The sequence below is a fragment of the Procambarus clarkii genome, chromosome 86 (genome assembly GCF_040958095.1).
Source record: "Procambarus clarkii isolate CNS0578487 chromosome 86, FALCON_Pclarkii_2.0, whole genome shotgun sequence".
NCBI lineage: Eukaryota > Metazoa > Arthropoda > Malacostraca > Decapoda > Cambaridae > Procambarus > Procambarus clarkii.
In genome coordinates, this window is record NC_091235.1 from 6918011 (window position 1) to 6945802 (window position 27792).

Here is a 27792-nt window from a genome sequence, read left to right on the forward strand (position 1 = left end):
GGCCTCGACCAGGCTTCCTTTTTGTTACACACCCTTAGGAAGCAGCCTGTAGCTGTCTAACTTCCAGGTACCTATTTACTGCTAGGTAACAGGGGTATCAGGATGAAAGAAACTGCCCATTTGTTTCTGCCTCCACCGGGGATCGAACCTGGAACCTCAGGACTATGAATCCGAAGCGCTGTCCATTCAGCTGTCAGGCCTACAGGCAATGAAGATACTGTACCTGTATTCATATGTATGTTTCAATTTATAAGAAACTTAAACCATATGTGTTATGGATAATTTAATTATTTCCTTTATTGTACAGCATTTTCAGATTATTAGGCAACACCTAGAATAACAACCCTGGTTTTCCGTATGTTCAACCCCGTCTGTCTGGAGACTAGTATCCGAGATTGCCGAAGACTGGCACTAGGCATCTCAATGTTTGGCAGATCTTTTATTAGGAGCCACTGAGAATTAAAGTCTGATATTATGGATGTTGTAGCATGGTTTATCTGTACTTTCTAGGGGGAGAGCCTTGTGGCTCCCTGGAGCAATTTCGTTGAGATAGCTCCCAACTACTCGAAGGCATCAGCCATGGAGCTCTATTCGGCTTACTGGGGACCAGCATTAAAGCCTGGCCCCCCTCACAGTGTGGATGGAAGTAGGTGACATTCTATCACCCCACCGGGAAAACCTCAAGAAAGTCAAGGAACCAATACAGACCACTGCTAGGTTCAAAAGACACCGGAGCCTCACACTCCACCAAATGAACTCCCCAACACTAAAACAATCGAATCTTTAATAACAAGCATGCACTCGTTTGCCGGCTCTCACTTCTGCTTCTCCATTTGGTCCTCTGCTGACATGTTATGTGTTTGGCCAGTTCGAATGCATTTCCATCAGCCTTTTCTTCTTCGTCTGGCTTGCGTTTTGTTTGCTCTGCTTGGCGGTCTGGCTTGTAGTTCGTGCTGGCCCTTTTGTGGGGCAGTGGTTGGGGGGAGGGGGGCTTGTTTGGTTTGCCCACTCTTGGTCCCACAATTCGTGGGGCTTTCAGGTCGTGTTTTGAGGCCTGCAGTAGAGTTTGATCGTCCCACCTCCATTGGGGGGTTTGGAGTTTTTGAGACACGCCCTCTCTCCCACCCTTTGCCGAGTCTTCTGGGGTGGTCGGAATGACTTCATCTCTTCGGTGGGTTCCCGTCTGCTTTGCTCCCAATACGAGATTGTTCAGACCTCTGGTCCATTCTAGACCTTCCTGTCTGGCCCGGTTGAAACTGTGCCCTCCTATTAGATGACTACATTTTCACAGGTTTGGCTCGTTCTCAAGCCGGGTGCTTGGGTGCTTTTCCTGGACTTTCAGGATGTGTACTGGCACATCCCAGTTCATTTGAGGTTTGGGGATTGGTTAGGTTTCGTTGTGGGGCGACATGTTACCGCTTTTGGGTTTTCTCATTCTGGCTGAATCTGGCACATTACGTTTTTACACGCTTGCCTGTTTTGACCTACCTTGACGACTGGCTGGTTTGGGCTCTCGGCCGGTTTGCTTGTCTACTAGCCAGGGACCTGGTTCTTTCCCAGCTCGCTGGATTCAGGTTTCTGGTGAACCTGTGGAAGTCGTAGTTCGTTCCATCCTCGGTTCAGACCTGGTTGTGCCTGACTTGGGAGTCTTGGTTGGTGTCGCTCTCCCTGCCTCCTGCAGCCTTGCTCCGGCTGCTGTCCTGCTGTGTTAATGCGAGGGGAACCTGGGTGCCTTGGCGATTGCTAGCACTACTGTGCTGGAGTTTGACCTTTGTTCTTCTGGTTTAACAGTTGGGCTGGGTTTCACTCAGAGGCTGTTCTGGTTCTTTTGGGGCAGCTCTTTTTCGTCACTCTTCCGATCGCTGGGAGTTCCTCCAGTGTCCCTTCGCTGGTTGTTGCGTCACCAGCTTCCTCTTCTGGTTTGGGGTTCAGCACCATGGCACCTTCCTTGCTCTAAGTCCTTTTGGGCGCCTTGGCCCTCGGTTGGGGCTTGGGGTCAGCGCTCTCCAGTCCAGTCAATGTCGTTGGGACCCCCTCTTCGTCAGGCACATGGCACGGTGTGGGACTTTGGGTCTGTGTGGCAGGCACTGTGGAGAGTTCGGATCATCCAGACTTGGTGAGCCAGCTTCTTTCTGACTGTTCCCCCTTAGTTCATTGTCTGAACCGGGGAGGAGGAGGGCCTTTTCGATCTGTGGCTCTTTGGGGCTGGTCGCTTCGAGTGGCTCTTCTGTGGAGTTCTCGGGATTGAATCTCCGCTTCATTCGCGTCCAATGTTCTGGCTGGTGGTCTGTCCTACTTCCTTCTTTGGACTGGACAGTTGATGTCATTTTCCTTCATCTGGCCTTGCCAGATGTATGCCCTCTTGGATGTCGCCCTCTTCGCATCTGCGTGAGTTTCGATATCTGACACTTCTGCAGTGCTGTTCCCCAACTACGAGGCCTCACAGTGGATGCCTTTCAGCTGGACTGGTTGCAGTGGGGATGCATTTACTTGTACCTCTTTACCCTGGTCTGACTGTTACTTCAAAAGCTGGCATGGCTGGAGGTGACAGGAAAGGGGCGGGTGATTATTCTGTCTCCTTGGTGGCTGGCCCAGCCTTGGTTTCAGGTGCTGCCTGCTCGGTATCCAAACCCAGGCGTCTTTCTGTGGTTCCACCTCTTTCAGAATGTCGGGGGAGTACCGTATTTTGCTGGTTCAATCTTCTCTCTGCTTTCTGCATCTGATCTTTTTCATGCGGGTTTATCACCATTTATATGTTGAACAGGTGGCTGGTTTGAAGGTGTCCCACCTACGGTCTTCTCAGTGACAGTATGAGGGTTCTTGGCGTTTTTTTTTTTTTTTCTCCATTTTCTCTCCCTACATCTTTATTCTTCCATCTCTAAGTTGTTTTGTCCTTTCTTTCCTGGCTGTTCCTCGATCAGTATCCTTTGCCAAATACTGTCGCTTTCTATCATGCAGCATGGGCAGAGCCATATCAGCTTGTGTTTGGGTTTACCATTTTTTTGGCCCCGCTTTGCCTGCTTCTTGCACTTTGTTTCATCTCCGACCAGCTCATGTGCTGCCAGAGCCTGCCTGATCTTTGGTCTGGGTTCTGTCTCTCTTTCTTCCTCTCGTTTTATGATGGCCCCTTCGGCCCAGAATTGTTTTTGGAGGGTGTTGTTTTTGCTTGCCTTGGCCTCTAGTTTTCAGATGGGTGAGCTTTATGTTCTCCTTTGGCGCCAAGTATTTTTCTTGGTCCTTGTAGTCGTTTTGTTGGGTTGTCGCCTTCTTTTCTGGCAAAGAATGAGTCAGCAGGCATCTGGAGTGGTTCTTTAGTTGTAGGAGCTTTGTTGGTTTGGCCAGGGGTGCATCACACGCTTTGTCCTGTGCATGCGCATCATGCTTTGTGGCAACGGCTTTCAGGCCACTGGTACTGTTTCGGTAGACCCGTTGTGGGTTGATATGGTTTTCCTGTTCCAGGGCTCGGTTTTCTCAGGTTGTCCGCAGTGTTCTTACAGCTAGCCAGCCTGCAGTCTACCCTTGTGTCCATGATGTCCGTATGTATGCCTCTGGTTAGTTTGGTGCTATGTCTTAAGTCAGTTTCGGACGTGGGGGTTTTGGAGGGCGACCAAGGTCTTGGCTGCCGGGTATCTGGTTAATGTCCAAGGTCTTCTGCGGGCTTGTGTTGAATTAGGACGTGCATCGTGGAGGTCAGTCTATCCTTCAACTTAACACTTTCGCGCTATCTGAACGCGCCGGCGCGTCCGGTTTCGTCTAACGTAAACGCATAGTGGACATAAAGTTATGTCAACTTTTAAAATATTTGTATAAAATTCAATTTTTATCCGATTTACTTTGGGTTTGTTTTAAACTGCGCGCTATGAGGCTCTCTTTCTCACCACTAGGCTGCATGGTACAATAAGTTCATGAAAGGTGTGGATAACTTCGATCAAATGGTATTTTGTCCCAAACGGGTTGCAGGGCGAGTCGAGTCGAGGTCGAGGGAGGGGGTAGACGTACCGTGCGCGCTCCGTTAAAATCGTGACATTAACAGGGATTCGTAGGACTACTGCCGTGGATTACTGATTACAGACATAACAAAGTGCATAGTGACCGCTGGAAAATTGAAAATAGTCATTAACAATAGAACTTTGTGTTAAATAGAGAATAAACGGGAGACCACGTGTGAGCCAGTGAACGAGGCTTTGTGTACATGCGTGTATTAGGATAAAAAAAAAACGAAACAAAAAAAATAGTGAACGGTGATTCGTGGAACAGTGATGTGGAACGGGTATCACAACAACATATAAGTTGGAAGTGAATATTATAAATATAGAACACTAGAAATATAGAATAGTGGCAAGAGGCGGCATCAGTGGTTATAAATCGGGTAACTGGAAACTGGTGACATCAACCTGGGCCACAAGAGGTCACCTGTACTGACCGGGGGACCAGCCTCGCTACCTACGCTAAGTACCTGCCATAAAGTTTGAACAAAATAACACACATAATATTACAAATATACGATATACATATAATATTATAATATTAAACATATAAATATATATACATATATATTGTTACAAATATACAATATACATATAATATTATAAATATATAGATATATACAACAAAACAAGGCAATATGGGAGTAAATAAACAAATTTGTGGCCACTGTAACAACTTCTTAAAGACGAAGGTAACGGGAATTGAATGTTATATCTGTAAGACTAGATTCCATTCGGCTTGTACAGGAGTGAGTAACACTACGGCACTGAGAGATGGCCACTTGCTCTGGGTGTGTAAAAATGACCTGCCAGCTTGGAATATCCTAAAAAACCTTCTAGATAACATGACGCATGAACGGAAAACATCATTCATTGGAAGCCTACCAGCCATCCAGAAGGAGTGGGAAAGGAACAACAATTCTAATATACAAGGGGCGGAGGCTATAGTCAGGGATGAAACTGAGGCTGAAACTCAGGAAGTTGCAAACTCTGACTCAGTAGGCCTGGATGTAGATGACATTAAACTAGAAAGTGTACCTGACAGCTCGATCGGTACAGACACCACGACGGTTCTCGATAGAGCAATTCAGAACAGAAGGACAGACTTATGCAAATTTTATGCAAAGGGCATATGCAGACATAGATATGCTGGTAATAAGAAAGGATTAGAATGCAGTTACCAACATCCCAAAAAATGTTTAAATATGCTTAGGAAAGGCGAGTGTCGATTTGGATCAATATGTAGGTTTTTCCATCCTGACATGTGCCAAACCTCACTGGAGGACAGAAAATGCTATGACCTTAGCTGCCCACACTTTCACGTGAAAGGCACGGAACGCTACATAAAGAGTGGCAAGCAGGATAATGAATTTGGAGGAAACTCTATAAATTTTTTATACCAGACTGGCAGAGAATTCAAAAGGAGCAGCATGGAGAGTGTATGGAACTGGATGCCAGATCCACTGGCATTCCAGAATTACAGATACAATTACCCACCGAAAGGGAACTACAACTACGACAGAAAACTGCCCTACAACAATCAGTACTGGTCAGAACAAACTCATTATGTCCACGATTAATGGACGTGCCGAAAAAGTCTCCCATTCAAACTATCACTAATAGAGTAACCTCATTCATCTTTGCCAACATACAAGGACTGAAAACAAGAACAAACAACAAAGTACAGTTCATAAATGGCCTCCTCACGGAGTCAAATGCAGTATTTGGAGCTTTCACAGAAACCCATGCAGGGGAATTGTTGGACAGTGAGATCTGGATTCCAGGATATAACCTATACAGGTGTGATAGGAAAATTAGGTCACATGGAGGAGTGGGTCTGTATATTAGGGAAGACCTTGTATGCTCGGAGCTCCTAAACGTTACAAATGAGGTGGTAGAGGTACTGGGATTAAAAATAGAGAAAATAAATTTAGTGATTATACTAATATACAAACCGCCAGATGCAACGGCTGAGGAATTCACAGAACAGATAAGCAAAATAGAGAATAGCCTTGATAATTTGGAGAACCCGATACCTGATATTATTTTCCTAGGTGACTTCAACTTGCCTAGTCTCAGGTGGAAAATAGCAAACAATAATATTATACCAGGAAATCTATCAGGACCTAACCAACCACAGATTAGAGAACTATTTAGATTCTGTGACAAATTTTCACTCAATCAGCAGATATCGGAGCTAACGAGAAATGAAAATATTCTAGATCTGGTCTTTACGAACAATGAAGACATTATCAGAGACATTACGATATCAGATACCACATACTCAGATCACAAACTCATTGAAGTGCAAACGACCATCAATACTCAGAATAGACCTAAAACGTTGATAAAGCGAGAGGGGCTATTCAGTAAATTCAATTTTAATAATAAAAGGATAGACTGGGAGATAATAAACAGGGAACTTACAAACATTCCATGGGGAACTGTTCTAAATAATACAAGTCCTACAGAAGGAATAGAAAAACTTACTTCAGAAGCGTATCAAGTCTGTCTGAAACATGTTCCTTTGAGGAAAGCCAGAAAGAGATCTAACGTAGAAAGAGAACGCAGACGACACTATAAACGCAGGAAAAAAATAACGGAACTGCTTATGCAGACACGAATTTCCCGTCAAAGAAGGAATAATTTAAATAGGGAGATTGAAGAAATCGAGCGGAAATTGAAACACTCATATGAAACTGAAGAAAGGCAGTTAGAACAGAAAGCAATTCAGGAAATAAAGAAAAATCCAAAATATTTCTTCTCATATGCGAAATCAAAAGCAAAAACCACTGCCAGTATTGGACCTATTCGTACAAGTGAAGGTTCATACACAAAGGATGACAAAGAAATTAGTGAAATCCTAAAAAAGCAGTATGAGGACATGTTTAGCACTCCAATAAACAACATGAAGGTGGAAGATCCAGACATTTTCTTTATGCGGGATATTCAAACCCCGGTAAATATAACTGATATAAACACGAGCGCACTAAATTTTGAAAAAGAAATTGAAAACATGCCCATGCACTCGGCCCCAGGTCCAGACTCATGGAATTCAATATTTATAAAGAAATGCAAAGTGCCGGTAGCACAGGCACTCAGTATAGTGTGGAGGAAGAGCTTGGACACGGGGGAGATACCAGATGCACTTAAAGTAGCAGACATAGCCCCTCTACACAAGGGAGGGAGCAAAGCATTGGCAAAAAATTATAGACCAGTTGCACTAACATCGCACATCATAAAAGTATTTGAGAGAGTGATTAGGAGTCAGGTCACCAATTTCATGGAGACCAATGACCTTCATAACCCAGGCCAACATGGATTTCGAGCGGGAAGATCGTGCCTCTCACAGCTACTTGAGCACTACGACAAAGTCACTGAGGCATTAGAAGAGAAACAGAATGCTGATGTGATATACACGGACTTTGCAAAGGCCTTCGATAAATGTGACCATGGCGTGATAGCACACAAAATGAAGTCAATGGGAATAACCGGTAAAGTAGGACGCTGGATACTCAGTTTTCTGTCAAACAGGACTCGGCGAGTAACTGTCAACCATATAAAATCTAGTCCAAGTGCAGTGAAAAGCTCTGTACCTCAGGGTACAGTCCTTGCACCACTGCTTTTCCTTATTCTCATATCAGATATAGACAAAAATACAAGTCACAGCTTCGTATCATCCTTTGCAGATGACACAAAAATCAGTATGAAAATTACCTCGGCTGAGGACATTGAAAAACTTCAAGCTGATATTAATAAAGTTTTTGACTGGGCATCAGAAAATAACATGATGTTTAACAGTGATAAATTCCAGGTACTCAGGTACGGTAAAAATGAGGACCTTAAACATAATACAGAGTACAAAACACAATCAAATGTACCCATAGTAGGAAAACAGCATGTAAAGGATTTGGGAATAATAATGTCGGACGACCTAACGTTTAAGGAGCATAACCAAGCAAATATTGCTACAGCCAGAAAAATGATAGGATGGATTACGAGAACTTTCAAATCCAGGGATCCCATCACAATGGTTGTACTCTTCAAGGCACTTGTGTTGTCCCGTCTTGAGTACTGCTCAGTACTCACTTCCCCCTTCAAAGCAGGAGAGATTGCTGAAATAGAGGGAATACAGAGAACATATACGGCACGCATAGACGCAATAAAGCACCTAAATTATTGGGATCGTCTCAAAGCCCTCCAAATGTACTCACTAGAAAGAAAACGAGAGAGATATCAAATAATATACACCTGGAAGATACTGGAGGGCCAAGTACCAAATCTACACAGTAAAATAACAACGTACTGGAGTGAACGACATGGAAGAAAATGTAGAATAGAACCAATGAAGAGCAGAGGTGCCATAGGCACAATCAGAGAACACTGTATAAACATCAGAGGTCCGCGGTTGTTCAACGTCCTCCCAGCAAGCATAAGAAATATTGCCGGAACAACCGTGGACATTTTCAAGAGGAAACTAGATTTATTCCTCCAAGGAGTGCCGGACCAACCGGGCTGTGGTGGGTATGTGGGCCTGCGGGCCGCTCCAAGCAACAGCCTGGTGGACCAAACTCTCACAAGTCGAGCCTGGCCTCGGGCCGGGCTTGGGGAGTAGAAGAACTCCCAGAACCCCATCAACCAGGTATCAACCAGGTGGGTGACTTTAGCCGTTTATACTGGTAATGCTTCCCCCATATCATGTATTATATGCATATGTCTGTTTAGGGAATTTTATTCCGATCAATATACAACCAAAAATAACTGTGTGCAACAAGTATAAACTTGACAAACATTACAAAAGTAAAAACATTTCGTGTGTGTTTGGCGCTCACTGATATGTTCCAGCGTTGTTTTATATTTGGCGCTATTCTAACTTACGCTTTGTTGATATTTTTTACCTATGGGCACATAGAACATTCTATTGCGAACACATTGACCCAAAAATGAATGACGTACATAGAGAATTAATGTCATGAGAGTGAAATAAGTATAAACTTTCAAAGCGCCGTGCGTCGTCCCGTCACCGATACCGGGTAACAATTTCACCACTTCCCACACTCTTGCGGGCGGGCCGCAATCATTGTTCTACGCTTATATTCATATCACCGTGTTGGGAATTTCATTGCGAGTCCATTGATACCAAAATTAACGCTGTAGAACAAGTGTGGAGGTGATTACAATCCCAAGAGTAAAAACATTTTGTTGCTGATGGGCGCTCACGGCGAGTCATCTTCGTAGTTATTTATTTGGTGCTGGTATCCCTATACGTTTCGTGACTTTTTTTACTGATGTTCTTCTAGAGAATTTTATTGCGAACACGTTGGTACCAAAATGAAATACGTAGCATGAGAACTAAGGTCAGAAGAGTAAAAAGAGTATACACATTTTTGTTTTTACGCTTAAGCGATAAAAACGCAGCACGCACATTCGGTTGGCTGAGTGACCTTTGCGGAGAGCGCGAAAGTGTTAAAATGTTTTTACCATGGTCTTTCAAGTATAATGATGCATTGGGCTGTCGATAATATTACAGTATTTGTATCACAGAACGTGTAGAGTATTGTACTCACAGTTATACAGTATTCATGTCACATGGTAATATGAGTTCAAATATTATATTCTTTAAACAATAAACATAGTTTTTGCTGTTATTGCACTGTATACGCACATCATATTTATATCTCTAAACATTTTTATTCATCATAATGAACCAGTAAGCAGTTCTGGTTGATGTGATGATGACATCAAAACACATCAGAGAGCTACATGATATGAGCAGACGATGCCACCAAATGTCACCTGATAAAAGAAAATGCTCCCAATAAACTTTGCACATTGCTAAGATTAGCCATAGAAATGCTATTATCGCATTCTTGCCACAAAATCCTGAATATGAATCCATTTCCACATGGTTCAATTGTAAGGATGTTTGAAAGGTGCGCAGATGTGCGAAACAATGTCTGAGTGCATCAATCTGCCTTACACTGGCTGCCTCATGCTGTGAACATCATAACTAGCATTGTGTTCAATGATATCTGTCTTTATCACAATTGGGATCATCTATGACATTATCATCACAAAATAATTGCAGTTACAGTATTTATTCATTATTATTAAGTGGTGCTGTGGCCGATAGCTGCACAATGGTGCTGTGAATATCTGCTGTATGTACTTGCCTTGGTCACTCTCAGTACTGAGGCTCTGACAACCACGAGGGATGCAGATGATTTTTGTCAAGATGGCAACTGTTTACTGGAGTCCTGAGGCACAGGTTGTGAGCCCTACGTACCTCTGGGAGTTTTGAGTCATTCCCTGTACCTAAGACCACCTTAACCTCTGCTGTGTGGCTTTTATTGTGAAATTCTGATGGTGCGTGGAAGTTGAAGTGTTCCTCCCCCCCCCCCTCCTCCCATCCCCAATTTTTGTAAAGTATTGTATACTGTATTGTTAAAATCTCTTCCCTAAACATGTACGTGCAAACAAAAATATAGAAAACTACTTTGGCTGTGGCAACACGGAGAAGATGCGATGTGACTTTACCGATACGTACGTGTTCACCCGTGCAGGAAGCTCCCAGAGGTGGTCGCACAGGCAATTCAAGACTTGCGAGTTGCCACAAATATATTTTCATAAATTTTTTAAATGTATTTTCAATGCCTTCTAATTTTTTTTTTTTTATCCTATCTGATACACATTTGTGTTTACAATACAGGTATGTACACAGTAAAATGTTCATAATGTTCCAAGGAACTGTGATACATGTGTCACTAATGTGCCCACAAAAACTGTTTATTGTCAATATTACTTGTTCAATATTAAATTTATTTACACTACACTCGCACACACTACACAGCCATACACCGTATTACACACTCAGTACAGTACTTCGGAAGCGAGTGATAATCAAAGAAGCCGTCCGTGATATACAGTGCGACTTTGGACTCAATGCACCAGGTACACACAGATTTTTGCTTCCTGTTTCTTCGTTCTGTGTGCTTACAAACAATGCACTCACACCCTTGGCTTTAGTTCCTGTAGGTAGTATGTTGCCAAGCTTGTGAAGTGTAAGGTGGTCTTGAAAAGATCTACCTTGAGGTTATCTTGAGATGATTTCGGGGCTTTTTTAGTGTCCCCGCGGCCCGGTCCTCGACCAGGCCTCCACCCCCAGGAAGCAGCCCGTGACAGCTGACTAACACCCAGGTACTTATTTTACTGCTAGGTAACAGGGGCATAGGGTGAAAGAAACTGCCCATTGTTTCTTGCCGGCACCTGGAATCGAACCCAGGACCACAGGATCACAGGATCACAAGTCCAGTGTGCTGTCCGCTCGGCCGACTGGCTCCCTCTAGGAAAAAATCAATGACAAAATTCTGTCCTGGTACAAAGTAATCACCAAATTTTTGTCTGATATCACTGAACACTTTTCACACTTTCCAGTCAATAATTTTGACTAACATTTGCAATGTTTTCAAAGTGTAGGCACCATAGAAATATCAGAACCCTGCCTCATAACATGAACTTGTTGAACACTGGGCTTGGAACAGCGCTATCTTTGTTCCAATAGTCCTCTTTTACGTGTTTCACAGAATGTTTCATAAGCAGACACAGAGCTAAGAACACATACAATTCCGCCACAGTGGTATCCTTCCAGTGTATCATACATAAAACAGGTAATAAGCCACCTGCAATAAGTTGCAGTTGCAATGCATACTTGTTGGTTTCATCTACGAGATGTTGCATGAATGGCTCATCAAAATAAGCCATAAAATATACAATTTCACTTGTATCTTCACCTGTATATGAGAAAGTGGGTGCAACACCTACATCAGTACAGTACAGTATCATCAAATTGTAGTTTCTGGTACAAAATTATCACAGTCCTTCATCGCAAATTCACCTGTGTTCCTGTACTGGCACCATCACCACTGGCATAGTAAAACCACCATGGAAGCTGCTATTACTTGTTTCATCTGTGCTACTATACTTGAATCAGAAGCAGCATCACTGAACCCAGAAATGATTCATCTATAGTAGCACTTTCTTCAAAAATTGTAGATGACACGGGTGGTGATACTAATGGTGAGGGCGATGGCCTGGGAGGCTTGATACCTGCTTGATGGGGTTCTGGGAGTTGTTGTTCTCCCCAAGCCCAGCCCGAGGCCAGGCTTGACTTGAGAGAGCTTAGTCTACTAGGCTGTTGCTTGGAGCGGCCCGCAGGCCCACCACTGCCCAGTTAGTCCGGCACTCCTTGGAGAAAATTATCTAGTTTTCTCTTAAAGATGTCCATGGTTGTTCTGGCAATATTTCTTATACTCGCTGGGAGGATGTTGAACAACCATGGACCTCTGATGTTTATACAGTGTTCTCTGAGTGCTGCAGCATGCCTGGCACTGACCCTGTACTGGATACACTCACTGTATCGTCCTCATCCGTGCTGTATCTCTTGTATCTGACATGTGTTAGGTCTTTATCGTGCCTCCTTGCTTCAACAATATCACTACCCTTATGCAGGCGATGAGTCACAATAACGTGGCTGAAGTATGTTGACCAGACCACACACTAGAAATTGAAGGGACGACGACGTTTCGGTCCGTCCTGGACCATTCTCAAGTCGATTGTGATGAGGACAGGTAGGGACAGGCATTAAATAGGCAAGAGAGAGCTGAGGAGGAAAGTCAGGTGTAGGGGATAGTAGTAATGAGAACAGCAGCAGGCCTATTGGCCCATACGAGGCAGCTCCTATTATAACCACCGAAGGAGATGGTAATAGGAATAAGAAGAGGATAGCAAGGGAGCGTAGAAGACAATGAACAGAAAAAGGGAGAAGAGAGAAAGAAAGGGAAAGAGAAAGAAAGAAATGGAAGGGGGAAAGCTTATGTTAAGTCACGTTTGTTAGAAAGATTAGAGCATTTGAGTATATACTGTGAAAGGGAAGAGTCCACAGCAACAAAGCCAGGACTCAAGTTCATGTTGGGTACATTGTTAATAAGAGCCGATTCTACAAGACGGCGTCTGTGTAGAGTAGAGGCAGGAAAGATTATTTTGGAGGAAGACCAATCAATGGGATGATTAGAATCCCTCACATGGCAGAAGAGAGCATTGTTAGGGTCTGCAGACATAACACTTCTCTTGTGTTCTTTAAGCCTGTCATTCAGTGTACGGCCAGTTTCGCCAAAGTATTGGAGAGGACAAGATGAACAGGAAATAGTCACCCTTATCTTCTTCAAACCATAAGGTCTGAATTTCATCATCAGAGAGCGATCTTTCGACACCGTGTCCGACAGGGGATTGGAAGTCGGAGGCACATGCGCCAGATCACTCAGAATTGAGCTAACCTGCAGCCCTGAGGTGGGCTGAGAATTTCTTTCAAGATGGCTGCTGCTCACTGGAGGTCTTGGGTGTCAATTTTGTACTCAAACTCCTGCGCATTCGTTTTGAATCTTGCCATATCCTAACATCGCTTACAAGTCTGGTGGCGCACCACTCATAGCCCGTGTCAGGTCGGGTGGCACAGTGCAGTAGTTAAGGCAGCAGTAAATAACGTTATGTTTAACAGTAACAAATTTTAGGTGTGCATGTACGGTAAAATTGAGGACCTTAAACAAAATACTGTACAGGGTACTGTACATCAAATCTGCCCACTGTAGGAATAATGATGTCTGATAACCTAACATTTAGGGAGCATAATCAAGCAAATATTGTGTCAACTAGAAAAATAATAGGATGGATTACGAGAACCTTCAAATCCAGGGATCCCATCACAATGGATGTACAGTACTATTTAAATCACTTGTGCTGTCTGTCTTGAGTGTTGCTCGATACTCACTTATCCCTTCAGAGAGAGAGAGATTGCTGAAATAGAAGAAATACAAAGAACATTTTCGACATATGTAGACACAATAAAGCACTTAAATTATTGAGATCGTCTCAAAGCTCTCCAAATGTATTCCCTAGAAAGGAGTCAAGATAGATGTCACATACAGGTACTGTACTGTTCAGTGGTACCTTCGTTTTCAAATTTAATCTGTTCCCAGAGACGGTTCGAAAGCCAAAACTAATTTCCCATGAGAAATAATGTAAACTGAATTAATCTGTTCCACACCCCAAAAATATTAACTTAAAAATACATTTTATACATACTACTGCTTGTATTTTGTAGTACAGTATGTACAAATATATTTTACCTTTATTGAGGACTCTTGTTGGCTTATGGAAGATGGTGAGCAAGGAAGGAGGAGAGGTGTTAGTGTTTGGAAGGGGAGTCCTCTTCCATTATAACAGCAGTGATGACATTTCTGGGGTACTCTCTCGTACGTTTTGCAGGCCGTTTACCTGCTACTAGGACCTGGTTGTTGGTTGTGGCTCACTGCTTGCTTGTCTTACGAAGAATCTGTCTATGCAGTACACTTGTTTTTCCCTACATTTTAACACTTGTCTGTAGCGAGACATCACATTGTCTCACTTTGAATGATCTCTTGTTTTTCCTATATTGTCATCCTTACAACTATTTTTTTAGGTTGAACTTTACCACTGACTTTCTTGAAATCCATGGCATGATATAAAATAAGAACTTTTATGTTCAGAAACCAAAAAAGCACAAAACCAATGAAATTCTTCATGAAGAACTCAAGTGTGGTCGTCACTAGGCGGGAGACACTGGTAAACTGAAGCACGCCACGTGATCGGTCGGCCCATACATGTATCAACAAACTCTAGCACTGAGGCCAACCTCGAATACCGAGTGGAATTTTTAGAAGAAATTGAGCTTGAGATCCGAAAAATTTGAGAAGCGGTGCATTCAAAAACTGAGGTTCCACTATATACATATGGAAAATACTGGAGTGCCAGGTCTCAAATCTACACAGTAAAATAACAACATACTTGAGTGAATGATATGGAAGAAAATGCAGAATAGAACAGAATAGGCATCATCAGAGAACACTGTATAAACATCAGAGATCCATGGTTGTTCAACATACTCCCAGCGAGTATAAGAAATATTGCCAGAACAACCGTGGACATCTTCAGGAGAAAATTAGATAGTTTTCTTCAAGAAGTGCCGGACCAACCGGGCTGTGGTGGATATGTTGGCCTGTGGGCCGCCCCAAGCAGCAGCCTGTTGGACCAAGCTTTTATAAGTCAAGCCTGGCCCCTGGCCAGGTTTGGGGAGAAGAACTCCTACAACCTCATCCAGATACAGAGCTCTATGCAATCTTTGCTGCTTGACTTTGGTACCACAGCAGGAGTCAATGAAGGAGTTGATGTGTTTGTGAATTGCAGCTCTGCATAAGGGAATTATGTGCCGACTTAAGCCACGGCTACCCTTGCTATTGCCATTTCTAATACGTACCTGGGACTGCCAGCTATGTTGATCTGTGTTGGGAGGAGTGCACATCCAACTAATTCAGTTTCCAAGGAGTGAGTCTTTGTGTGCTGGCCAGTACTGGTTCGTTTTCACTGATACACGATTCAAAATATAGCTTCTACCCTAGCTCAACATCTGATTGGCCTGACCATAGGTTCTCATAATGTCATTGGGAATATGAAGATAGCATCTTTCCCAGCCCACCTAAGAGAGGACAAGAGGACCTGACTTCAGGTCAACCAGCCACCTTTTGCCTTCACCAACACTAAACAAAATGGTGGAGATTCACCCATGCTATACAACATATGAATAAGCTTTCCTCGTACCATCATACGACTAGACATCTTATGCCTTGCATCATACTGTATTTGAATTGCAAATATGATTACCTATTCAGGGACACCCACCATGAATGGTACTCCGACCTGAGATAATGACAATCATACTCCACATTGCACTGCAATCTGCAACTATGGTTATACAGGTTTGGTGGAGAAATTTCCATTCTATCACACCCATGTTTTCACTAGATTGGCTATGGTCATGGTGACTTGTCTTCATTTGTCAGTCTGCCTATCTACTAGCCAGGGATCTGGTTGTTGTCTGACTCACCGGGTCAGGAAACAACCTGGTGGAAGTCACAGTTCATTCTGTCTCAGGTTCTGACTTGGTTGGGCTTCACGTGGCTCTCGGGTGGCATCACTTTTCCCTTCCTCTGGCAGCTTTGCTCATGCTACAGTTCTGCCACCTGCATGTGTTGAGGTGGCCCCGGGTGAGTCAGTGTTTGGTTGATCGGTTATGTGGGAACCTGAACTTTGCCTGTGTATTTTTTCCACTGGGCAGGGTGTGGCTTTGGGGGGGGCTGTTCTGGTTTCTCTGGTTTCACTTCTTTTGCTGTTGAGATTCCACTGAATCCACAGAAAGCCTTCAGACTTCCTGTGAATTCAGTGGAGTTTCCTGGTTTAAGGCAAATTGTCACATATCTGCAAGAGGTCATTTTTGTGTGACTTTTCATTTAGACTTTTTCCCGGGATTCTCTCTGGTATAACTGCATTTACCACATTGTCAATTGAAGGGAAGGGAATTATCAGGAGAAAGTGCCATGCCAGTACGACTATATAGCCCTTGGAAGGGGTCAGGATAAGGATTAGGGATGGAAGAGGGGGAAGGAATGGTGCCCAACCACTTGGATGGTCAGGATTGAATGCCGACCTGAATGATGCATGGCCGTCATTCTACCGTCCAGCCTAAGTGGTTGTTAAGTTGAAATCTCCAAGCAAGATGATGATTGGGGCAGGGTTTGTGAGGTTTTCTAAGCAGTTTTCTATTTTCACATGTTGGTCTTTAAACTGCTGAGGATTTGCACCTGGTGATATATATGATCGAGTGCTGGGAAGACGGGACACCACGATCATAGCTCTCATCCTGTACAGTACATACACTTAGATAATTACAAGGACAATTGCCACATTTAGAATTTCTGTTTTGATTATCACTACTTTCACCATATCATTTGTAGTGTTTAGCAGCTCAGAGCAGATGAGTGTGCCTTTGATGGTTATCATAATACATCTTATTACGTCCACCTGAAAACAAATTAAATTAAAAATAACTCCCTAAATTTGAGGGGTCAAGAAGATAAGTTTTGTATGATTTTTGAAAGAACACTGACTTAATTGCAGAATAGATAGCATTACTGCATGACATTTTTGTAGTTTTGTCTTTACACTGGTACAGGTGCTATAGGTCTGAAAACTGGTAAATTTACCTTGCCATTAATTTTTTGTTTTTTGATATTGTCTAATACAATTATGCGTTCTGAAGTTCGATTTAAATTCCTCTTGACATCTAGTGCATATGTGCAACATCTCTTCTTCAGTACATTAATCTTTATATGATTCTCATTTTAATTTGACATGTTTTATTGTTGAATGAAATTTTGTGCCTTTTTTTTTTTACTTATGAATACAATAAATATTTTCATTTGCAGAATTTGAATTAGTTTTCTGAGGGAAGCCCTGTCGGCTCCCTGGAGCTATTGGGCTGATATTAGCTATATTAGTCTGGGGCTTCAGTCACATTGAGTTCTGCCTACCGGGAACCAGGAGCCAGAACCTGGTTCTCTCAGAGAGGTGAAGGGAGCAATGACCTATGAAAACTCCACTCTTTGAGAGCATATTCATGTCTGCCATCGACCAGGGTTGAGTACCCAGAAAGGTAGGCACCCCCAAAACAAACCCAAACTGGTAGAAAATTGCAACCGGAGACCGAAACAGAGGCAAAGAACTTCCCTTAAGAAAAACAAGGAAACAAGCAAATTGTCATCAACCTGACGCGCCACTCGTTTGTGCTCACCCCACCGAGCCGACGTCTGCCCACCAGTTTGTCTACTGAAGCCAACTGGGGCGGAAGTCTACTCTGGCTTCGATTGCCTTTCAGGATTTTGACCCTGCTGTGTGTGAGAGCATTGGGCAGGAGTTACAAGTACAGTACCAGGGGTGCATGCGCTTAGGGTTCTCTTCCCTGGGCGCCCTTTAAGTACTTACCTTAGGTTTCAGGGTTCTCTTCTCTGGGACTTTCGGGTTCCCACTCCCGTAGGGGTAGCGGTCGCTTGGCTTCTGCCTTGCCCTTGTGGGGGTCAGCTAAGGTCTTCGTGCTTTCATTTGGCCCTGGGTAGGAAGTGTTTGTTGCTGGTTGGGGCGCACTGTGCTGCACTGCACAGCTGCATAACAGCAGCGGCCATGCCTCTCTCTGGCCTGTTGTTGTGGAGCACTTTCAGGGTTCTTTTCTTTTTAGTTTTTTCCTGCCTGGTGGAGGGCTGCGTGGCTTCCCATTTTGTATGCCTTGGTTCCGTTTGGTGGTCCTACACGCTGTCCCCGAGGTTGCTCCCTTCCCAGGGGCCAGTTTGCCCAGTATAGACGAGGTTTAACCGGCTTTGGCAGCACCAGTGCCTGGGCTTCCTGTAGGGATACATTCTCCTGCTAGCCCTGGAAACCCCCGTCGGGGCTCGGGTGACTCATTATGTCCTCTGAGTCCCATCTCGCCTTGTGCGAGTTTGAAGGTTGCTTGTTGCCCATGTCTCAGGGTGACATTCATCTGTATTGCTTCAGTCATACTGCTTGTTGGGTCATCAGCTCCTTCGACCCAGAATGTTTTTTTTTTATTATTATTATTATTATTATTATTATTATTATTATTATTTTCTACCACAGACGTGGCCACACATTACCCGGAATCGTGCGGGTCTTGTTCCCCGCTCCTTCTGTTTACCCATTCTGCTTCAGAAGATCTTAGGGGTCAAGCAGCTGTCGCTTTGCATCGTAGGTTTAGGTTCTTGCAACGCGCTAGGTTGGCCGCCCGCTCAAATGCCCCTGTGCCGCCCCATTTTGATTAGGGACCTGGACCTGTTTACACCGCTTTGCGTGCTTGTGCAGGATTCTCCGGACTCTAATTTGTCTTCTTGGTTACCTATGGTTGCCTGCTTCTTTCATCCTACCATGTTTCCTTTGGGACTTCCTTGGGACTTGGGATCCCTTGGGACTTCTGGGTGTCTGACAGCTGACAGCACTTGACAGCTGGGTGGACAGTGCTTCGGATTCGTAGTCCTGAGGTTCCGGGTTTGATCCCCAGTAGAGGCGGTGACAAATGGGCAAAATGTTTCTTTTGCCCTGATGCCCCTGTTACCTAGCAGTAAATAGGTACCTGGGAGTTAGACAGCTGCTACGGGCTGCTTCCTGGGAGTGTGTAGCAAAAAGGAGGCCGGGTCGAGGACCAGGCCGCGGGGACACTAAGCCCCAAAATCATCTCGAGATAACCTCAAGGTGGTGGTCTAGTCCCTCGGTCTTGTGTTTCCAGATTGAGGTTCCTAGTTTTCCTTTCTAGTGGGCACTTGTTTTGTACCTGGTGTCCTTGCCCACTCTGCTTGACCAGCTCCCAAGCCTTCGAATTTTCTCTGTACTTCGTCCGTGTTAGCATTGGTGCTCATTTTCTTCGTTCCTCTGTGATATGCAGTTATAACCAGTGAACGAAAAAAAATTGTTTCTCCTTGGTTCCGACTTTCCTGTCCCTTGGCGACCGTTCCTTCCTATTGCATTTTCTCCGCCGGCAAATGTGGTTGATAGGGCTTCCCCCTCGGGTTCGTTTCCGGGTGCCCTTGGGTTCTCGGATTTGTCCCTTGGAGGTTTTCATCTTCTTCGCTTTCCCTTGCGAGGGTTGGGAGGCTCTCAGCTCGTGCCTCATGTAAGACCTGTTTCTGTGTTGGGTCTGGTTTTTGTTTGAGTTTGGTCCCTCTTACACTAATCGGTTGCAATCGTTCATTCTAGTGTTTTCCTGGCTGGCAGCCTGCCTCGATGGTTGGCTGGTGTGGCCTCTCTGCCGGTTGGTAGCTCTGCTTGACCGGGTTCTTGTTCTTTCTCAGCTTGCCAAGTTCGGGTTCCTGGTAGTTTGGTGTAAGTCCCAGTTGATTCTATCTCGGGTTCGGACTTGGCTGGGCCTTGTTTGGGATTCTTGGAGCGTCTGTGTGTCTTCCCCCCGGTGGCTTTGCTCCGGCTGCAGTTCTGCCTGTAGCTGTTCTTGAGGGTGTCCCGGGTCGTTTAAGGATTGCTTGAGCGGCTGTGCGGGAGTTGAACTTCGCTGGGCTGGTTTACTCTCTGGGTCGGGTTTGGCTTCAGCATTTGTTCTGGTTCCTTTGGGGCCGTCCCTTATGCTGCTCTTGCGATCACTGAGTTTGTCCTCCAGGTGCCTTGTGTTGGTTGTTGTGTCTCCGGCTTCCTTTTCAAGTTTTTCGGGGGTTCGCTGCCTTGGCACCTTCTGGTTCCTCGCTCGGTGTGTTCATGGATGTTATAGATGCCATGGATGTTTAATTAGTGACTCTTCCTCATCTCTCGGCTGGGGTTTTGTGCCCTGTACTCCACACCCCGCCCAGGGGTGGTGGGCTCACAACACGGTGTGGGTGTTTGCAGCAGTGTGGCTTTCGCTGTGACAGATCGGCTAGCTCGAGGCTTTATGATCCTCCTCCATTCGGACTGCGCTCCTATTAGTTCCTTGCCCAAACTGTGGCGGATCTCTTTGGTCCTTGGCTCTTTAGGGCTGGATGTTTTGAGTGGCTCTTCTGCTGTGTTTTCAGGGTTTAGCTCTCCGTGCAGTTCACATCTGGGGTGTCTACCGTCCTGGCAGTCGGCCTGTCTCGGTTCATTTGTCTGTCCACGGACTGGGTGGTCGATGCCGTCTCCTTCAGTTGGCTCTGCTGGACGTTCGGGCCCCCGATGGTGAGCCTGTTCGTGTCGTCGTGATCATGGTGTTTCTCTGTAGGGAGGCCTACACAGGCCTACCTTCCCCGACTGCAAGGCCATCGCGGTTGATGCTTTTCAGCAGGACTGGTTGAGGTGGGGGTACTTGTACTTCTTTCTCCCGGTCCAGATGTTTCTCCAGGTTCTGGCTCGGCTGGAGTCCTACCAGGGAAGAGTTCTACTTCTAGCCCCATGGTGGCCGGCCCAGCCTTGGTTTCAGGCACTGCTTGCGTGGTGTCCGAACCCGGGACATTTTCTGCGGCTTCGCCTCTTCCAGCAGATCAACCCGGTACAGTACCTTGCTGGTTCAATCTACTCTTCCGTGCTTCGCGTCTAGTATCTCTGGTGTGTGTGTGTGTGTGTGTGTGTGATCACCACTTGGTTGGTGATCAGGTGGTTTCTCTTATGGTGTCCCATCTGCAGTCTTCTCGGCAGCGGTATGAAGTCTCTTGCATTATTTTTGCCATTTCCTTTATTTTCATAGGTTGTCTTTGGTGTCTGATTGGGTAGTTTTGTCTTTCGTGGCTTTTTCAGGACTAGCTTCTGATGCTGTTTACTGTCGCCTTGTTTCGTGTGGCGATGTTGGAGCCACTCCAGCTTGCGCTCTGGGTGGATGTCACTTCTGCGCCATACCACTTTTGCAGTGGCCCCTTCGGTTCACGTTTGCTTTCAGTAGACTTTGTTATTATTGGCTTTGGCCTCTGGGGGTCGGGATGGTAAGCTTCCTGTTCTTCCCCGACACAGGGGTTTCTGCTCTTTCGGTCCTGGTGGACATTTTGTTCGGTTGCAGCTGTCTCCTCCTTTGCCTTTGAAGATTGAGACGGCGGGCTTCCGGTGGGGTATGTAGGTTTTTGCTGCTTGGTTGAGACGGCCGGGGGTGCATCATATTTTCTGTCCTGTTGCGGCTTTATGCCGTTATGTGCACGCCTCGGGTTTTGAGTCCGGGGACGAGCTTTGGGTTGATCCGATGTCCCTCGTTCCCTGTTCCGGGGCTCGGGTCTCTCAGGTCGTCCGCAGAGTTATCGAGTCTAGCCAGCCTGTGGTCTCTCCTGTCCACAATGTTTGGAAGTTTACTGCTGTGTTTGGGAACATGTCTTGGGCTGGCATTAGGGCATGGGGGTTTTGGAGGTCATAAAGGGTCCTGGCCGACCGTTATCTCATGTCTGTTCCTTGCCCTCTGTGGGCTTGTGTGGCCTTGGGCCGTCGGTTGCGGCTAACGGTCCCATCTTCATCCTGCAACGTGTGGGGTTGTCGCCTCCTGGGTGAATCCCTCTTTTACTTATCTTTGGGTAGCTAGTTCCAGGGAGCTGACGGGTTTTCCCTCAGAAAGCCAGCGTTGAATGTAATGAAACTCCATTTTCTGGGTGAGCCCCCGGAGGCTCCCTGGCAACCTCCCTCCCTCCGGTTGGCTGTTTTTCTTCCATTTGCTCAGTCTCCAAACTAGTGGGCAGACAGCCTGCTCGGTGAGACAGGGCAGGGCCTCCCCCTCCCACCCTCTTGGTGGGGGTGGGGCCAACAAGCTGCGCGTCAGGCTGATGATGATGATTTGCTTGTTTACTTATTTTTCTTAGGGGGAGTTCTTAGCATCTGTTTCGGTCTCCAGTTGCAATTTTCTACCAGTTGGGATCTGTTTTGCGGGTGCCTACATTTCTGGGTACCTAACTCCGGTCGATGACAAACATGAATATACTCTCAAAGAGTGGAGTTTTCATAGGCCAATTCTCCCTTTGCCTCTCTGAGGGAACCAGGTTCTGGCTTGGGGTTTTTGGTAGGCATGACAACTCCATGTGACTGAAGCCCCAGACAAATATAGCTAATATCAGTCCTATAGCTACAGGGAGCCTTCAGGACTCATCCAGAAAATGGCATTTCATTACATTCAATGCTGGTTATTTCACATTTTTCTATCTTAGAGGCCAAGCTAACCCAACTCTTCCCTTCATGCTGGATACATGAAAGGTTTCACATTTTTAAAATGATAGTGCAATAATGATGTAAAATGAAATATACTTGAAAATTTTAATTTGGTTATAGATTAAATTTGTTTATTAATATGATATTTGGCATTACTGCCTTGCCAGCAGTGTTAAAAACTATCAGTGTTTAATAATAATTTTAAAGGATTTGGAAGGCCTCAGTGTTTAAATTTACATTATTTCAGTAAATAAAGTTTTGTTATAATCTTAAAGCTAGTCCAGTATACTCATGTAATTTTTCCTTTTATATTTTTTTTACTTTCAGTGGATCCCCTCATCCATTGCCCTATGTGCAAAAAAGGTTTCCCTCAGGAGAGTATATTAGACAATATGTTTGTTTGTGAGGCTCAGAGTAGTGGGGACCGAGGGGCAAGTAGTGCGTCTGAAGAAAGTTTTACCTGCACTTCTTGTACAGACGAGGCATTGGCAACTGGCCTTTGTACAGACTGTTCAGAGTGGCTTTGTGATCAATGCATTCAGGTAAGAATGTGATACAGTGTAACAGTTGTGAAATCTGAAATCTTTAAATTTACACATTTAGGTTGTAATTGTAATACTGTATATGTTAGTCACTTAGTGACTGTATTTTGAATGCCTGATGTTATTTTTTCTTTATTATATCCTGTTTTATTTATGAAATTGTAATAAATGACATATTATGCCATTTTATTGTTATGTTAGCCTTATAAACCATTCATAAAGTTAATATATATGAGACCGTGCAGAGCACTCAGGGGGGGGGGGGGATTAAGTTTTTTTTTTTCCCCACATCATTAAATGGCCTGCCTTACTAATGTAGAAAGAAATGAAAGGTTGACCCTGTCTTCATATTATAGTCCTCTTTGTTAGTACTCCACATATGTGTAAAGCTATATTGGTATAATGGATGCTTCCAAAGCCCCTTTGTAATTTATTTCTAGCATAACTTAAGAGTAATGTGTTCGCATTTATTTCCACAAGTGTTACTTTGAGCCTGTAGTCATTTATATATTTACAGGGTCAGTCTGTCATTTGTTTAGATTAAAAGGTTGTAATAAAAATGTTGCTGATAACTAGCATCATATTTGGGTAAGCCACTGGAAACATTTAATAGCTGCACTAAGTAGTTGTTATAGTACAGGTTGAGCATAAAAATCACTGCCAGTCCTCTTTTTAATGGAGCTTCATGTATTTCGTATAAAAACTAGAATAATAAAAGTTTCTTTTTTGTTACCATTCTTGTACATCCTCTGCTGTAGATGATGTTGGATGAGTAGTACACCTTTTTAACCTGTTCTAGTGTATGGTGAGAGTGATGTGTGCCTTGCACACTGATACGGCACTACAGCCTTACACACTTTTAGTACTCGGCCGCGAAGCCCATGGACAGCACTCGGGGATCGTAGTCCTAAGGCCCAGGTTCGATTCCCGGTCGTGGCTGAAACAAGTTGGCAAAGTTTCTTTCACCCTGATATTCCTGTTCACTTAGCAGTAACTAGGTACCTTGGAGTTAAACAGCTGGTATGAGCTGCTTCCTGGGATGAGTAATTACCTAAGTGTAATTACCTAAGTGTAGTTACAGGATGAGAGCTACGCTCGTGTTGTCCCGTCTTCCCAGCACTCTTTGTCATATAACGCTTTGAAACTACTGACGGTCTTGGCCTCCACCACCTTCTCACTTAACTTGTTCCAACCGTCTACCACTCTATTTGCGAAGGTGAATTTTCTTATATTTCTTCGGCATCTGTGTTTAGCTAGTTTAAATCTATGACCTCTTGTTCTTGAAGTTCCAAGTCTCAGGAAGTATTCCCTGTCGATTTTGTCAATTCCTGTTACTATTTTGTATGTAGTGATCATATCACCTCTTTTTCTTCTGTCTTCTAGTTTTGGCATATTTAATGCTTCTAACCTCTCCTCGTAGCTCTTGCCCTTCAGTTCTGGGAGCCACTTAGTAGCATGTCTTTGCACCTTTTCCAGTTTGTTGATGTGCTTCTTAAGATATGGGCACCACACAACAGCTGCATATTCTAGCTTTGGCCTAACAAAAGTCATGAACAATTTCTTTAGTATATCGCCATCCATGTATTTAAATGCAATTCTGAAGTTAGAAAGCATAGCATAGGCTCCTTGCACAATATTCTTTATGTGGTCCTCAGGTGATAGTTTTCTATCTAGAACCACTCCTAGATCTCTTTCTTTATCAGAATTCTTTAAAGATTTCTCACATAATATATAGGTTGTGTGGGGTCTATGTTCTCCTATTCCACATTCCATAACATGACATTTATTAACATTAAATTCCATTTGCCAAGTGGTGCTCCATATACTTATTTTGTCCAGGTCTTTTTGAAGGGCATGACAGTCATCTAAATTTCTTATCCTTCCTATTATCTTAGCATCATCAGCAAACATGTTCATATAATTCTGTATACCAACTGGTAGATCATTTATGTACACAATAAACATCACTGGTGCAAGAACTGAACCCTGTGGTACTCCACTTGTGACATTTCTCCATTCTGATACATTGCCTCTGATTACTGCCCTCGTTTTTCTATCAGTCAGAAAATTTTTCATCCATGATAGAAGCTTACCTGTCACCCCTCCAATATTTTCCAGTTTCCAGAACAACCTCTTATGTGGAACTCTGTCGAAAGCCTTTTTTAGGTCCAGATAGATGCAGTCAACCCAACCATCTCTTTCCTGTAATATCTCTGTGGCTCGATCATAGAAACTGAGTAAATTCGATACACAGGATCTTCCAGATCGAAAACCATACTGTCTGTCTGATATTATATCATTTCTCTCTAGGTGTTCTACCCATTTAGTTTTGATTAGTTTTTCCAATACTTTCACTATTACACTTGTTAATGATACAGGTCTATAATTGAGGGGGTCTTCCCTGCTGCCACTTTTGTAGATTGGAACTATGTTAGCCTGTTTCCACCCGTCTGCTACGATTCCTGTACACAGGGATGCCTGAAAGATCAGGTGAAGTGGAATGCTGAGCTCAGATGCACATTCTCTCAGAACCCATGGTGAAACGCCATCTGGGCCAGCTGCTTTGTTCTTACCGAGCTCCTTGAGCATTTTTTCCACTTCGTCTCTAGACACCTCTATGTGTTCTATGTTGTTCTCTGGAATTCTTATTGTATCTGGTTCCCTAAAGATTTCATTTTGTACAAACACACTTTGGAACTTTTCGTTTAGTGTTTCACACATTTCCTTTTCATCTTCCGTGAATCTATTTCCCATTTTCAACCTCTGAATATTATCCTTTACCTGCAATTTGTTGTTTATGAATTTATAGAATAGACCTGGTTCTGTTTTACATTTGTCCGCAATCCCTTTTTCAAAATTTCTTTCTGCCTCTCTCCTCACTGCCGTGTAGTTGTTTCTCGCATCTTTGTATCGCTGGTATGTTTGGGGGTTCGGCCTCTTCCTGTATTGATTCCATTTTTGTGTCTTTCGGTCTCTAGCCCTCTCGCAATTTCTATTGAACCAATCCTGTTTCCTAGTTCTGCATCTCTGTTTTGGTATAAATTTTTTTTGTGCCTTTATCATATATTTCACAAAACTTGCCATACATCTCATTCACTTCCTTGCCTAGCATCAAGTCTGTCCAATTATACTCACTAAAAAAATTTCTAAGGTCACCATAATGTCCTCTCCTGAAGTCTGGTTTTTCAACTGCTTCAACCTCCTTATTTTCTTCCAGCTTATAACGCATTGCATACTTTATTCCCAAAAAGACATGGTCACTTTTACCCAAGGGAGGAAGGTACTGAATGTCAAATATCTCTTCCTCCTTCCTGGTAAATATCAAATCTAGCATGGAGGGAACGTCCCCTTCCCTCATCCTCGTAGCTTGTTTAACATGTTGATACAAGAATGTTTCCAGGATGAGGTCTACAAATTTACAGGTCCAAAATCTTCTGTTTTAGCTTCATATGCTTCCCAGTCTATGGATTTCAAGTTGAAGTCACCGGACTATCAACAGTCGTGATCTATCGTTATCCGCTCTCGCTATAATCTCTCTCATTATTGTTATAAGACCTTCACGTTTACTATCTAGCTCCTCCTTTGACCATGTGCTGCTTGGCGGTGGACTATATGCATTTATCATCATTAGTTTATCATCCTCATAGCAGATCTCTAGTGCTATTATGTCAACTTCTTGTGGATTGGCAGTCATTATTTCCTTCACCTTTAGGTGTTCTTTTACCAGCACAGCAACGCCACCGCCTTTCCTAATTTTTCTGTCCCGTCTCCAAATTGAGTAGCCCCTTGGGAATATGACCTCATTTAAAATTACATCTTCAAGTTTTGTCTCCGTGAGTGCAACAATGTCTGGTGTCTGCAGCTGTATTACATCACTTAAACTCCAGTATCTTCGATCTCACTCCATCTATGTTGGTGTATGCAATCTTCAGGAACTTGTTCCCCCTCTCCTTATTCTTCACTCCCCCTCTCTCTATTGATTTTGTTGGTTTGTCTTTATGTACCACTTTACTGGTTTGCCTACCCCTATCACTTTGTAGAAAAAAGAATTTATTTCTTCTTCATTCCTGCTCTCATTTAAATGTTTTTGCCTCGGCGAGGTTCAGTTTCAGCTTCTCTCTATCTTCTTTTGAAAGATCTCGTCTTAATGACCACCCTTTCCCATCCTCATCCCTTTGCAATTTTCTAGCATTCCTTAGTACTTCTTCCATCTGTTTGGCACCGTTTAGGGTGATCCTCAAAGGTCGATCTTTCCCTTTTTACGTACCTGCCTATTCTCCTGTAGTCGCACACATTCTCTCTGTTTGTAAGACCTTCCACGAGGCCAACAATTTTATCTACTACTTTAGCTTCTTCTACAGCTCTTTCTGACCTAGATGTTATCGCCTTTTCTTTGCAGCCAAAAATGATCAGGGACTTACTCCGATCAACTGTGTTTTGCACCAACTTCGGGTTAGATGCCAATTCTTTCCTCACTTCTAGCCTAATGTTTGTTTTATCTTGGTTGCTGCAGTGTTTGACTTCCTTTACTGCTTCTTCTATTTTTTCCTTCTCCTTGGCCACTTGTGCATAAGTGAGTTGCATATCTTTCTTGCACTGTTCTATTCCCTGTGTAACTTCCTCCATCTGTGCTGACAAAAGCTGTTTCTCCTGTTGAATTTCCTTGCCTAACCTATTGTAGTCATTTATGTTTAAATTTA

General features: G+C 43.9%; 1 protein-coding gene across 1 annotated transcript in view; it reads left to right on the forward strand.

Moving 5' to 3' along the window:
* Positions 1-23247, forward strand: part of LOC138358832 (uncharacterized) — a 38918-nt gene extending 15671 nt beyond the window's left edge. The window contains exon 2 of the mRNA XM_069317068.1: positions 22878-23247. Coding sequence (XP_069173169.1) covers positions 22878-23104 — 227 coding nt within the window. The 3' untranslated portion in view covers positions 23105-23247. The remainder of the gene's footprint in view (positions 1-22877) is intronic.
* The last annotated feature ends 4545 nt before the right edge of the window (positions 23248-27792 follow it).